General features: G+C 38.2%; 1 protein-coding gene across 22 annotated transcripts in view; it reads left to right on the top strand.

Moving 5' to 3' along the window:
- Positions 1–15788, top strand: part of cacna1ab (calcium channel, voltage-dependent, P/Q type, alpha 1A subunit, b) — a 144300-nt gene that overhangs the window by 55531 nt on the left and 72981 nt on the right. For all 22 annotated transcript variants that reach the window (XM_017436811.3, XM_017436887.3, XM_017436724.3 and 19 more), the window contains exons 4-5: positions 8100–8205; positions 8702–8841. In XM_017436811.3, the coding sequence (XP_017292300.2) occupies positions 8100–8205; positions 8702–8841 (246 nt within the window). The remainder of the gene's footprint in view (positions 1–8099; positions 8206–8701; positions 8842–15788) is intronic.

Below are 15788 nucleotides of genomic sequence, written 5' to 3'. Positions count from 1 at the left end.
CGGTGATCTGAGGTCCAGTAGTTATGTTTAGCTCGACAAATGAGTGGATGTGTTTGTATGTAGGTGTTTCTGCATCCGTCGCTGTCACTCTTTAGAGATGAGACTCTTTCCTTGTGTTGCATCATGGGAGATGTTGCAAGTGTTTATGCATTTTTTGTGTGTGTGTTTGTTTGCGAGCACGGTCTGTGTGAATAATTTTTCTTTTTTTGCGTACTTATACGTGCATGTCTGTTGTTGAGTGCTGTATAAGCCAACAAAGAGTGTGACTCCGTGCAGTTCTCGTTACCAGCCTGCCATGTTCACAGCAAATTTCCGGTGAAAAGAAAATTTTTGTATATTTATTGTTTTTTTTTGTTGTTTTTTTTAAAAAGCATCAGCAAATCAAAAGACGCCAGGGTCAGTGGGAAGGAGGGGGAAGAGTAGCTCATCCTTTTATCTTTCACAAGTCTAAATATTAATTTAGACTAAAATATTAATTTAGACTTGTAATCGAGGAGAAGAACGAAGCAGAATCGTCGAGAGTAGAAGAGGAGGTGGAGGAGGAGAGGACAGCGAGGGGGCAAGATATCTGAATTAGAACAGAAAAAGAGAGAAAAATGTGTAATAATTGAGATTTAAGAGGATCAGAAAGAGTGAAAGAAAAGTGTTTAATCTGCTGAAAGTGTCTGCGGCTAAACTACTGACCTGAGACAAGGAAGATGTGATAGGGAAATAGGCGGATTGTGTAAAAATAACAGACGTGGGGAAAAGAAAGATGGAACGTAAAGCTGGATAAAACTTGCTTTTATAGAGAAAGCTGGTGCGTGTGAGATTAAAATAGAACACTGAAGCAAAGCAAAAATTAATGAAAGCATTAGTAGGAACATTGGAGTAGCTGTTTTTGGTTTAATCGCAGCTGTGTGGTAGGTAACCTCAGATTAATTTGAGCAGAGACATGATAAACTAACAAAAACACCGTTGAATAATTACTGCTGCTTCTATCACTTTCATATACTTTTCTTGATTTAACACAAATGTAGTCTATGTTTTTTAAGGAAAATTGACCTTTTAAGGCACAGTTGTTCTTAATAGAATTCTTTAAAACCTTTTTTTACAGAGAGCTTTTTTTACTAGTTGCATTGATATGATTGCTTTCCTCTTTTGGGGGGATTTTTTAAATTAAAATATTATTATTGATTACATTATTAAATTAATTTGGGTTTACAATTGCTGACTATACATTATAGAAAAAGTAAACAAGGATTGCAGATCCGAAAAGTAAAGCCAGCAACCATGCGTTCCTTTATGCGGCCAGCAGAGGGCGACTTTTCCAGTTCCTGAAAGAGTCGGATTTATATTTTGCGAGAAGTGGAAAATATAGCCAGAAGAACAGAGATGTTCTTTTCCACAAGGATATTTTATAGTCCAAGAGAAATCCCATGGTCGAGCTCCCTGCAGCCCCATGCTGGGTGGAGTGGAAATCTGTTGGATTCATCTTGTTACATCAGTATGATGATCACAGAGAGGGACGTTTTCCCGTTGATGGACGAAAAGCAGAATAACGTCTCAGTCGAGTCCTGCCGTCTGTTCAGCAGCACCCTCACACACCACGCTAGCCTCTGCTCAGGAGAGGCTAGCCTTCACACTGCGAGTATTGGATCCCAGAAGCTAATGTTAGCTCCCAACGGCTAATAGTCCCAGCATGACCGCAGCCACACTGGATCTTGGGCAGCTCGGCCACATTAACCACCCTCACTTCACGTTTCTGGCCAATCACACAATAGTTGACACAAACCCCTGGGAGTCCCTGTTTCATGAAGACACACCCCCTGCAAAACATTCAACATGGCTTCTTGTTATAGGATTGAGAATTAACAGCTTCAAAAATGAAAGGTTTTGTAGTTCTAAAAATATTTAGGCCGTTTTTACTCAATTTTTGTGTCTCCCACGACCTTACTCCTCTCTGGCCAATGATGCAAATTAGACAATGACGTCATTTAGTGGCTTCTAGGGACTTTTAGGACAGCCAATAGCTACTTTCCTTACTGTTGAGATGCCTGTGACAACTCTGTCTATTTTGAGAGAAAATTTGATGCACAAATGTTTTGAACATGTTCAAAATTCAAGCGACATGAATGCGAGCCTCTGCAACCCGCGCAAGGAGCTTGAGAAATTTTGTGAATGGTGCCAACTAGTTGGCGACAGTCACGACCTGGTGAGATACTACCCTAAAGTAACTTGTGTGGACACTTTGTTTGTTTGTACAAATAGTTTATTTACATTTTATTTAAATCACTTTCTGTCCAGCTTTTATTTGCAGAATACCTTAATGTTATCTTGATGTTAACAAGTCGACATCTTACCTTTGTCTTATTTATAATTTTATTCAAGTACTTAGTTTATACTCACTCATTCACTCACACGTTTTCAGTCAACTCCATATGTCTGTTGTACTTCTTACCCGGCCGTGTGACAGCTGTGTCACTCCAATGCAATGTCAGAAAACAGAGAAATGCATCTGTGTTTAGTTGCTTATCAACAGACGGATGCACTTTTGCTCCTTTTCCATACAGCATCGGCTGATGTTTCTTGTGGTCCTGTTCTTCATAGTGGTCTTCATTTTAACTCTCAGTCTCAATAGTCTTTTTTTGGTGGTGGTGGGGAAAGTGTGAACAAGTAAATTCTTAATGCTGTTAATTTTTTGAGAATATTTCACCGTTTACAGACCTTTTGCTGCTATTTCACTTCTTTTTTTTTTTTTTTTTTAGCCCTGCACGTTCGTGACAGAGATCAGAAAAAGTGAGAAAGAGAGTGTGCTTGCATCACTCCCATAAAGGACCCGACTCTTGCTGAGTCGAGTGCTACACAGTTTCATTTATTTGATAAAGCTTCATTTGGTGTGATTTAAAATCTCCCCTTCATCAGGCCCGGCTCCCCTAAAGCACAGCCTCAGCGCCATGCCAAAATGCCTCATCAGCTGAAAACATACACACAAACACACTTGGGTGAGCACACACACACACTCTCTCTCTCTCTCTCTCTCTCTCTCTCTCTCTCTCTCTCTCTCTCTCTCTCTCTCTCTCTCTCTCTCTCTCTCTCTCTCTCTCACACACACGTATACACAAGCAAACTGATGCATGAGGACATTTTTCACAGGAACACTTAGGTGGAGGGATTTAAACCTGTGTAGGTGGTTTTGTGGTGAGTTTGGGTTTATGTGTGCGGACAGAAGAGGAATTTTAAACAGGTAAATTGTCTTCATGAAAGAATTTAGTGGGCACACACACATTCAACACTGACCTGAGTAAAGATTGTCTGGAGGAACTCGACATGTGAAAAGATAAATCCATTTTCTGAAGGGGAAACCACTGAAATGTACCTTACTGCACCACTTTTTGGACTGTAAATCCAAAAAAAAGAAAGCTATACCGTGTGTGCGCCGCTTGGGCGACATGGCTGCTGTCAAATACAAGAAAGTGGTAGTGACATATATATTCACGGAGGTGCGCATGCAGCCCACATAATGAGGAAAGAGAAGGAATTATTTTTTTGGAAGAACTTGTAAAATGAATAAGAAAATACAATTTTAATGAGGATTGCTCTTTTAAACTAGAAAAAAAAGGTACAGTGGTTGAACAAGCATGGGGTAGTTTCAGATCAAGGACGCACCTCTTGTGGCCTCTATGAACAAAAAGGTGGAGATAATATTTGATTCAGGGCTTTCAGCTCTAATTTAGTGTGTGATTTACTCAACTGGCTCTTCTAACACACTCACACCACATGTCCATTTTTTTTTTCCCCCTGCAGTGAAAACCAAATTCATGACTGGTGACATTCTGGTGCAAAAATAGGACACGCTGTGCACAGACAAACAAGAAAGAGTAGGCAGCCCTGTGCAGCAGCAATTTAATCTATTTCTATCACCGCACACTATGAATTGCAAGTACAATTATCAGTTAGATGGAAAAAATAAGGTTGAGTAACAAAAATACACTATGGATTCATTCAGGTGCTTCAAGTTGGTACAGTGCATCGAAAATCCCCAAATTGGACTGTTCCACTTTTAGAATTCGGGAAACCATAATAACATCACGGACACCCAGAGGCCAGAGTCTTCAGCTCATGTTGTTATTCTGTCTCGGAGTTTGTAAGAGAAGGGATCTTGATGCACACTGAAATGAACCTGTGGTCTGCTGTGCCAGGATTCTTTTTATTCAGAGGATAAACCGGCGACATATGCTTGTTTTATTTTTAAAGGAACATAAAAAACACACACAAAAAATTTTCTTTAAAAAAAAAATAAAAAAATCACACATTTTAATAGCTGTGCACCAAAGATTTGAAATTATAGCTCCAAAGAAATGCACATTTCGGCACCAGCTGGTAACTGAAGCAGCAGTTCTGCTGTATTCACATTTAAAAATAATTATGTTATTTCTTACAGTTTAAATTCAAACAGCTGGTTGTAGTGTGGATCCATATATTTTGCAACAAAAACAAGTAACTAGCTGATTTCACAACCATGTTTTTTCTATGTAAATGCACTTTTTAGATGTAAATATTGTTTTACATTTTAAAATAGATGGTTTTATGTTGTGCAAAAAAAATCATTAGTAAGGCTCAGTTTAGTTTACAATCTAAGACTAATATAGGATCTGAGTTGGGGCTCATATAGTGTCTGAGTTTATAGTAAATGATGTATTTCATGTCATATCTAGAAGAATGAAAGCAGCACATTTTGAAATTTTCTGTAAGCTGACCTGTTTTTTGTACATAAGATAAGCCAGACTGCAGATTTGCTTTGCGGAAAAAAGAAATCTTACAGCGAATATAGTCACAAAAACAAATCCTGAGATTTATCTCCAGACAGTTGTGATTTTTTTTTTCTTCTGTAAGCATTAGAAACACCAAGATCAGTTGATAGGGTGACAGAAGGGAAACCTTCAAATGATCACAACATAATTTGGATTAAGTCAGATCAAGTTCAGCAGGATGGAAGCTCCAATAACTCTTTGAAGAGACAGTTTTAAAGCTCAGAAAGTCCATTCATCAAAATGACTTTGTTTCTTCCTTTGGAAGTTTAGTTTGAGCGTAAATGCCAGTTGCCTTTCTTTCTGTATCAAGGAGCATGAAGGAATTAGTTTGTGTGTTAGTTTACAAAACATTTGTTTATATTTGTTTGGGCATCTTGCATTAAAGTTCTTTTCTTTGTGCTGTTTGCTTTGAGCTGCTTGCTGCAATGAAAGAACATAAAAAAGAGTCAAGGAGGCGGAAAGACTGAACGTGTGTGTGTGTGTGTGTGAGGTCAGTGTATTTGGCAAAGCAGAGCCTGTTTGTGGCCATTAGAAAGCCATTTTAATTAACAAGAAAGGAACTCACTCACAATTTTTGCAGTGCTCACCAATAATATTGTTGCCAAAAAATTATTCTCTCTAATTACTTCAGATTCAACCAATCTCTCTCTCTTTCTCTCTTTCTCTTTTTCATTTTCCAAAAAGAAATCGGGTGATGTGACAGATGAGAGAGATTAAGTGAAGGGAAAACAAAAGAGGACCACATTTTGAGAAGGTGGGAGGAAAAGTACAGGTACAAAAAGAAAGAAGCAGTTGTCTTGGGAAAAACAGATGAAACAAGGAACAAAAGAACAGAGCAGAGAATTTTTTTTTCTTTCAAAAAGCAGAGAAAGGATAAAACACAACAGAAACTGCTAAAAAAAATAAAAATGGTGAAAGTGCCTAAAAGAGAGAGAAGGGGAAAAAATTCCAAAAATAGAAAGATACTACAAGAATGTGAAGGTATGGAAGAAAATGACATACACACACAAAGGAGTGCTGCACACACACCTACGCACTCTGCTGGCCTAACAACCTTGCTTTCTGCAGGTTGTTAGGCCAGCAGAGTGTGTGTCTGCTGAATAATAAATGTTGTGGCAGGCATGTCTGCTCACACACACACACACACATTCTCACAAGTACACAATAGAGTGGACTGCATGAGAGGATACAGAAATATGCCAGATTGCAACCTTAGTTTGATGCAAAAAAAAAAAAAAAGAATTAAGTTAGAAAAATACAGTAACGTGTGTTTTTCTTGTGTAAAATTGACAAAAATACTGCATACATTGACAAAATTCATAAGGAGGTCATGGTGCATATGTTCAAAAATGTTGTTTTTTTGTTTGATCTGCCTGACAAATATAACAGATAGTAAGAAAAATATTTCCATTTTAGAATTAAACAATGTTAAATCCATAATGGATGTCACTAAATGAATTGTTTTTATTCTCAGCTTTGACCATAGAATTGCCGATCTTTGCTGCGCTACTTTTTTTTCAAGACTTAATAGCTGTTCATGGTGGGTAACTCTCACTTAAAGAAACTAGCATTCTTTAAAGGAATACATATCTGCAGCACAGCGTGCAAAAGTTTTAAATGACAACGTCTTGTGAATGACTCTCAGCTACTACCACACCAAAATCATTTTCCTCACTCCACTTGTTTTTTTATTATCACAATGGTCACAACTCTCTCTGAGTTCGTTATCATCTTAGTCACTATCATATAGTTGTTTAGAATCTATCAAGAATAGATAAAGTACCGTTTGATTGGTCGAATATGTTACTTGGGTGCAGAAAGTGAATGCATGGCACTTGGAATATAACAGCCTAGCATTTGTTGTACTTCAAGCAGTGTTTGCACACATTTGTATTGCAATGATGATAAACTTGTGAAATATTGTTTACCTAATATAAAAATATTGAAAGATTATTTAATTGTTAACTGAATCACTAGTCTTTTTTAGCTAAATGGGCTATATAAACAGTACTTATAAGATGCAGAAAAGTCTTAAAACTTTGCAACAAAGATTACACAAATGTTTAAACTCTAAGCCGTAAGTCCTAGGCGATGGATTTTTGGGTGTGTGTGAACACATTTTAGTTTCCACACTGTATTCTACAAGTATAGGTGTATGCATATTGTCTGCCAGCCAGCACGTGCCACACAGTTCAGCTTTGTCTTGTTAGTGTGCACTCCCCTGACCGACCTGTCTGGTCCTCTCACATCAACCAGTAGCCTCTTATACTACACTCACACACACACACAGTCCAACTCCGTACGTCCTCCGGCCATAGTGTCTGTGTCAGCGTTGCATCTGGTAAACACGACAGTGGGCACGTACTCCCACCACACACATAGGCAGACAAACATGCAAAGAGACAGACACACATATACTGGCTAACAGGATAATGACTGGCCAATTAGGCACATGCTTGATCTGTCTGGATGTATCCAGTCATCTTAGCCCCTCCAGCAGCCATTACTCAGGCATGGACACACACATATCAACCAAAACAATGAAACACACATGACTGGATGGAGAACTGCAGAAAAGCTGTTCGCGCCAACAGGCAACCTCTGTGAGTTAGCCCATGTGTGTTTATAAAAACCTTTATTTTCACTTACAGTTGTAATAAACTGACTGACCATTTTCAGTTTGAATTTTATTATGCCTGTTATTCAACTTCTTTTTTGTTTGTCTTTGATTTTTTTTAGACTACAGAAGCAAAAACGTAAAGTGCGCTGTGCTGACAGAGCAAACCATTTTTTTTCCCTCTTTTAATATGCTGTAAAGTCTTATTGAGGAGCTTTCAGTAAATTCACATTGTATTTTACATTGACATTATGATAGATTCTTGAGAACTTGCATAGCATTTTTATTTGAAGCCAAGGGGCAGAGGTTTTCCAGTTGGGATATCTTCAAATCTCAAGTTTTCCTTTTGCAGATAATGTGTTCTTCTTGGCGTCATAAACAAACAGTGCCTGGATGTTCCTAAACAATGTGCCTAAAACAATCAAAAACACAAAAAATACTTATGAGCAACAATAAAAAAAAATAAAAGAAACATTCTTTTAATTTTACAATACAGCATGACAGTAATGCTTTATTAAACTGTTTATTATTTTATATATTGTAAACTTAGAGTATCCATCTTATGATATCCATTTTTTACATATATTAAATGTATATTTATGGGCATGTATATAGTTGTGTTTGTATAGGTGCCATGTGTTTGCATGTTTCCAACCTGTTGGTGATATTAGCCTTAACTGCAGCTATACTCCATTTGAATGGATGATCCTCACTACCATCATTGCAAACTGCATTGTCCTGGCTCTGGAACAGCACCTTCCCGACGGAGACAAGACACCTCTGTCTGAACGACTGGTACAAGAATCTACACACACCCAAACACACAAACACACACCTATACATACATACATGCACTTCCCATGTTCACATAAACATTGTGCGCACCAGCGCAGTGCCAGTCAATGGACAAGACACACACATCGTATTTTCAGAGAGCGCACACATGCAGAATAAACACACAAGTGAACAATCACAAAAGGTTTTTAGTAAATTCTCACTGTGGTTTTATATTACAAATGTGTTTAGATATCAGATCCCTTTTTCATCATTTAATATGATGAATTGTTATTTATTATGTGGACTGATGTTATAATCAGTGCAATTATTTTTCCATTGCAATGACACATGAATCACAAATATTCTACATGTGCACAAGATGCCCCTCAATCTGCCTTCCACTGATTCTATTTTTTTTCTCTCCTGAATTTCTCTTAACTTTCTCCTCTGTCTACCTTCACGTCTCCCTGTTTTCCACCTCCCGTTCTTCCTCCCTCAACTTCTCACCCTGCAGGAAGAGACAGAGCCCTACTTCATTGCCATCTTCTGTTTTGAATCTGGGATTAAGATCCTGGCTCTGGGATTCGCGTTACATAAGGGCTCCTATCTGAGGAACGGCTGGAACGTCATGGACTTTGTGGTCGTGCTCACTGGGTGAGTGCACTCTAGCATTTCTTGCAACATTGTCTTTTTTTATTTTATTTTTGTTTGTTTGTTTTATGTATTCATGTTATTTTAAAAGGCTCAAAGTTAACTTTAATTTTTGCTTGAGTTATTTGTTGTACAAATGAAAACAAATATATTCCATGTTCGGATAATAATTTATTTTGGATGGCTAAGTTTTGTTCAAGTGTTCAGCTAGCTGGTGTAATCAGAGGACAAGACATTTAAAAATTTTCTGACTCCAGATTTTTGACTGGATTTGATAGATTTAGGCATCTCACAGCTATTCATCTCATCGCTGAGGCACAAATAAAAGGTTATCTTGTTCTAAAAAAGTAATCCAGTGTTCTGCTGTAATGCTTAATACCTTGTTTATGGTGTTACACTTCTGTTAACATGTTTCTATTCTTGTCTACTTGATGAGAGAGGCTAGACAGTATGAGTAACAAAAATCTGTTTTGTGTGATTACTTAAGTGAACTTTGTCTTTTGCAGAACCATTTTTTAAATATAGATGAGTAAAATAATATCTATTTAATTATTTAATCCCTACTCTGCATTTGTATTTGCATATGAATGGGTGCCTTCAATATTACGACACCCTTTGTTTCTGATCACAAACACACTCGTGAAGCCACAGCAGAGGTTTGATTTGACAAGGTGTGCGTGTGATCAGGGCCACTCCCCCTCAGTCACTATCTTCCTTTAATGAGGACACAAACACACACTCACACAGCCTGGATCAGAGCATCACTGCAGGGAGCAGCAACCAGGGCAAAGTGAAATGTCACTTCTCAGAGAAATGGGGGATGAAGGTTTGTTGTTATGGCAATGTCTGACAGAGGGGTAGCAGAACATCCTCCATTCCCCTCCTTCTCCCTTTTGCTCCCTTGTTCTTTATCTGATCGGTTTTAAATGGATAAATAATACAAATGACCTCCACTCTAGATTCTGGTGGATAGCATAACTTAATTAGTTTAATGTCCATTCTCTTGCACGTTGCAGATATTGAGCTACCTTAGGTTTTTGTTGCTATTGTGGCTATGTCTGAATGAAGCAACAAGGAACATTAAAGGGAAAGTTTGGTGTTTTTGAAGTGGGGCTTTTGTTGAGTTCTTATGGGTCGTAAGTATCTCACGTGCAGTAGACAGTAATCTAAACAATGTATGTTTGGATGCTCATGGAGGAATTCTAACTGGAAAGTCAAACTAACCACTGCTCAGAGCAGGTGGGAAACAAACTCAAGTTTCTTCACAATTCAACCGGATGAAAATTTAAGGAATTTAACATCCTGTCGCATTTGTATAACAGAAACTGTTTACTGTATTTCTATTTTATTTAAAGTGTGCATGTTGCTACTCTAACTGTGCACTGAGGCCTCTAAAATGGCAGAACTTTGCCTTTGAATTAGCCTAGCCTTGGGCAGCAGTTAGCCGTATTCCATCATTAAGAGCCCACTTCTCCCTGATTCTCTATACTAATATTGCTCTGACTGCTGCTTCCTGCAGGTAAGACACTCACTACTCATAACTTCTCCGCTCAAACCCACTTCCAAGAATCGAAAGTAATTTTTAACATATACAGTAGATGTCTCATATCAGAAAATGCCACCAATGTCTCATGTCTTATTTAAAAAGTGAAAACTTCAGAGTCTTTCCTCACTTTCAACAGAGGTTGCTTTCACAAATACCAATCTATCAACACAAAGTGCAACCATTTATTGCACAGCCATAACTACAACTTTAAACTGCCATCACTAAAACTCAGCTCTCGCTGCAGGACTGTAGATGGGTGGACAGATGGGTGGATGGATGGCAGGATACAGTAGATGGTAGACGATATGGGGAGAAGGAGGCAGAGGAAGCCCATAGAGACCGAATGGAGCCCCTTGCCAGAGTTGCAGCAGAGTACTACTGCAGCTTGATAACAGAGGAAGAAAAGAGGAAGAGGAGGTGGAGGAAAGAGTCACGTGACGATGTCTCTCCATTCCCCTGAGCTCTGGATAAAAAGACAGAGAAAGAGTGGAGAAATACCAGATGTTTTTTGTTTCTTTATTTTATTTTATTTATTCTTTTTTGTTGTTTGTTCCTATTGACAGTGTAAGAAAGACAGAGCAGTTTAAGGCATGAGACTGCAGGAAGGAGGGGAGAGTGACGTCTGGGGGGACAGGGAGCGAGAGTGATGTATGGAGGATGAGAGAGAGAGGGAGGTTTGGAAGAGCGATGTGGGGTGGGGGGGAAGGAGGGAAAGCAAAGATGGAGATGGAACAAAGGAGGAGGGGAGAAGGGGAAATGAAAAATGCAGAGCGGGAATGAATGTGTGTGTGTAAGTGCTGCAGTAACCTGCTTTCCCCGGCTCCCTATGATCAATCACTCAGCGCAGCCTATAAAACACACACTGCTGGTTCCTCACTGAATACAAACACACACATGAACACATACAGCATTTCTTTATTTAGCAACTGTGAGTGTATGTACACGATTACTATCCACGGTCTAGACTGCTACTTAAAGAGATATTACAAATCTTCACATGTCTCAAAAATTGATATTTTGAAATCAGAAAAAGTTATCAGCACATACTGCAGGCAGCTAGTTTGTTTTTTTGATGGTAAAGATTAAAAAAGGTTGCAGTTCTTCTTTTCTGGCTTCAGATGTGGGCTTGGTAAACCTTGAACTCCACATTTGGTATATTCTTCTGTGATATAATTGTTCTTCTAAGTTACAAATATTGGTATGCTGCATCTAAAAAAGTCTGTATTGTCTAAATTACTCATGAGTGTAGTTTTGAAAAATACTGTAACTCCTGTTACTTTAAAAGAAACATAGAAGCTAAAAAAAGACTAAAATAAGTTTTGTTTACTATAATTGTTCAATATAGATACAGTGGACTATGAAAATGATTTTGTGGTCCAAAAAATGAATCAACATGCATTTAACCAAGCATCCTGTCAATGCTTTGCTCATGTGAGTTGTGAAAAAGGAAAGTTCCCTGAGCTCATGTACAATGACGCTTTCCAAAACTGACACCAATGCCTCACGTGGCAGGCATTTTGTTTTGTTTTGACTGGTTGTGTACCGTTCAATTTTTGCAACCTGTTGCACTCTCCATACGTGGGACATTGGAAAAGAGAAAAAGCAGCTAAAAAGAGTCTGTAAGAAGTTGTTTTATAGTTTTCATCAGACATCTGTTTGACTGAACAAAACCCAAGATAGTTCAAATGTTGAAAAGTTACACAATCTTAAAAAGACATTTAACAGTAAAGCAGATACATTTGAATGTAGTTGTTGACTAGTTTTGAGTAGTTACATTTGTGTATGAATAGTCTCTTTCCTGTATGACCTTTTCTAGTGTGTCTCCTGTTGTCTAAATCAACATGCCTTCTGTTTGAGGAGAATACAACAGTGAGAATAGCACATCTTGCACTTAGTCCAACCTGGCAAGTCTGCACCAGAGTGTAATTTCAATGGTCACAATGACTTCAAAAGAACATATATAGAATCATTACTTCCATAGAAAGTATAATAATAATTTGTTTAAGGCATTGTCCTAAAACAAAAAAATGGAAAGACTACCTTTTCACTGTACAATATATCTCTGTTAACTTAGGTTTCACAATTTTGCACATTTTTTGTACTAAAATGCATATTTGTATATTGTTCTTGGTCCAGTGGTAGGGAGATCATCTTCCAATCCCTAGTCTCTCCAGGGTGCTGAAGTATCGTTGGGCAAGACACTGAATCCCCGCTGAATCCAATATGCTTATCGGTGTATGAGATGTAACGGTTTTCTATAAATTGTGTAAAATATATAATAGCACGTCCTGTATGAGTGTGAATGAGGAACTTTGCAGAATGCTTTGAAGAACCTGGAGAAGTTAAAAAGGTACAATATAGGTGTGGAGCATTTACCATTCTAATAAGAAGCACTTCTACACAAAGCTTTTCTAGAAATGTTGCTTGTGATTCTCAGAAGAAAAACTTATTTCATCTGTGGCGACCTATCACTGAAAAGTACTGCTAGTCCAATAATTTAACTGGGTAACAAGGATAACTGGTAACCTCAGGACAGATTAGCTCTAAACGGTTGCTGACTACATGCAGGATGGAGGGTGGATAATTCTTTTTAGTTTAAACAAATCTGCAGTTTTTTGTCTAGTGTCACATCTAAAAAAATAACTTTAACCCTATAATATTCAAGCTTCAACAAGAAGCCATTATTCTTCATCTCACCTGTCACAAAACACACTTTGCATCATTTAAGACTTACAACCAAGGCTTAAGCCTTTTAGTTTAGTTTCATTTTTTGTGTTAATAGTGTCAGTCTCTCTCTTTCTCACTTTATCTTCTCTCTTGGTTTCTTGGGGAGTGTGTGATTGTGCTGTGCGAGTCGTGACTGAGGAGGCTTCTGACAGTGTTGAAAAGTGTGTGTGTGCATTTGTGTGTTTGAACGCACGTGTGCTGACTTCATTCTTGGCAAACAAACCAGTGAGAGAGGTACTTGATGGGAACAAGAATTAATGAGAGGGGGAATAAGAGGAGAGGGGACACACACACAGAGAGACTTGTGCACACATACGCAGAGAGACCAGAGTATTTAGTATTCAGGGATGTCTGCACATTGATTTTTAGTGCCATGCTGTGACATCATACTGAAATCTAATAATTTACAGTAGAGTCTGGGCCAGTCAATCAATAGGACACCAAAGATGTCCCTCTGACTCTTCTACTGGTTTTCACATAGAAAATGTTAAAATATAGGCATCTGCTATCCCACATTCAAAATTTAGAAAAATGGTATGCTGAATATTTAGTGAGTTATGGTGTTGTCAAGTTCTCACATTATTTTTGTGGTCTGTATTAATGCAGCTTAATAAAAACCTGAATAATATCTAAAATTAACATCATATGCTATTAAAACATTAGGGGGAAAGGTGCTGTCCTGAGTCAGTGGCGTATCTGGCACAGACACAGAATGACATCAGAACCCAAGATGAGGGGAACAGGAACTTCTGACTCAGAACAGGGACAGCTCATGCCATAGATTTGCATCAGCAAAAGAACAGATTAGTTTAATTGTTCTTAACCACATTTTTCAGGTGTATTGACTCATGCCATTTGAGCTTATAGGCAGCTTGAGACAAAGTACGTTTGGGATGGAAAGTTCCTGGCTGTCAATGAAACATCACTTATAACTTTAGTGTGAGTCAGGTTTTCAGAAATCAAAATATAATCAAATACTAGGTATGGATACTCAGAATCATGAATTCAGCACCTTTTTGAGGAAATACTATAAGAACACTAAAAGAGAAAAGTAAGACCAGCAGGGAAAGAAAAATGAGGTCACACAAAGAGAGAGAGAGACTTCTTGGTTGAAAGTTGTCCTTTTGCCATCACTTCCATTATCATTATTGCTCTGCAGTCATTTACAGACTCATGACTCTTCTATACATTCTCTTATACCCTCCAACTCAGTGCCCTGCAGGTTATCTGCTGCATTTGACTTCACACTCTTAAATGCTATCAGGCTGAGCAAACATCCCACCAGTCTTATGTTTGTCAGCATTCAAAGAACTGCTCAGATAAGTGAAAGTGATGCAAAAAGTGGAAAAGACTGACAGTATGTAAAAATGAGTGTTTTTCTTTTTCTGAACAATGTTTAAAGCCAGTTTCTCATCCTAGCCCCAGAGCCACAGGTTGCAGACCCCCTGAAATATGCCATACAATGAAGTCCACCATTAAATTACAAACAGTGTGAATAAACGATGCGTATTCACAAACCCAGATCACTGTCCAGAGACCTGATGAGACGCTGCCAATTATCATGAAATGAGAAATATGCTTAAAAAGCACTCATTTGACCACAGAATTTTTACACCTTCCTGAGTGCCAGATGGGTCCTATGAAGTTTTAAGTATTTATCGGGGTGTAGGCAAAGTCCAAAAGCTATTATTAGCTGCAGACACATTTCAGTGCATGAAATGACATGCACACAGACACACACTAAGAGAGTAATAAAAAGAGCGAGGATAGTAAGAGGAGAAGAGTCCAGACTTTGTGTCCTTGTAAAGTCCAGGTGTCATATTGGCAGAGAAATGGGGGACAGGTGGACCATTCAGCTGGTCCAGCAGAGAGAGAAAATAAGGCAGAGAAAATCAAAAAATGGTTAAAGATACAGAAAGTGAGAAAGTGTTACTTGTGACCATGAGGGATGACACATCATCAAATGATAAAGAAACCTATTTAGATACAGCTACTGTGAATGAGATTGTAGTTAATAGTTTACATTTATACATATTTGCAAAAATCTGGGAATATAGGCTGCATTTCTCTGACTGTGCTGCAGTTGTAAATGACGAAATATTCAGTATAAAACTCCTAATGTCATAAAATACTGCTCAAAGATCAATAAAAATGGCAATTTCTTCTTTACTTCTTTAAAACTATCTGGCAGTGTGTTCTTGTGCAAAATACATGTGCTTCAAAGTTCTCTAATAGTCAGTCAAGGTTTGCTGCAAAGAAAACTAAGAATGTCAGCCCAGGATAATAAAGGTTAATAAAACTTATTTGATTAAAGGACAGAAGGGTGCATGGATTAAAAAAAAAACAAAAAGGGGAGAGAATGACAAAAGACTATTTCTTCTTAAGGCCACCTTCATTTCTCCTCTTCTTGCCTCCATCATGCCATCAAAGAGAGAGAGAGAGAGAGAAATAAAGAAATGGAAAGATTGGAGGGAGGATGGTAAAACTTGTGTTTGGTTGGGGGTGGGAGAAAAAGAGAGAGAGTCCATAAGCTGAGTGTTAACACTCTGCTGAGCTCAGCAAAAAATATGGGAGTGAGAAAATGAACAGAGGGAAGGAAGGGGAAAGGCAGGATGAGGATGGAGACTGTGGTCAAAATGAGTGAGTGCTTCTACCTTGCTTCAGCCAAGTTTCAAGA

The sequence above is a fragment of the Kryptolebias marmoratus genome, linkage group LG3 (genome assembly GCF_001649575.2).
Source record: "Kryptolebias marmoratus isolate JLee-2015 linkage group LG3, ASM164957v2, whole genome shotgun sequence".
Taxonomy (NCBI): Eukaryota; Metazoa; Chordata; class Actinopteri; order Cyprinodontiformes; family Rivulidae; genus Kryptolebias; species Kryptolebias marmoratus.
The sequence above is the reverse complement of the archived record's forward strand: the minus strand, read 5'-3'. Positions and strand labels throughout refer to the sequence as shown.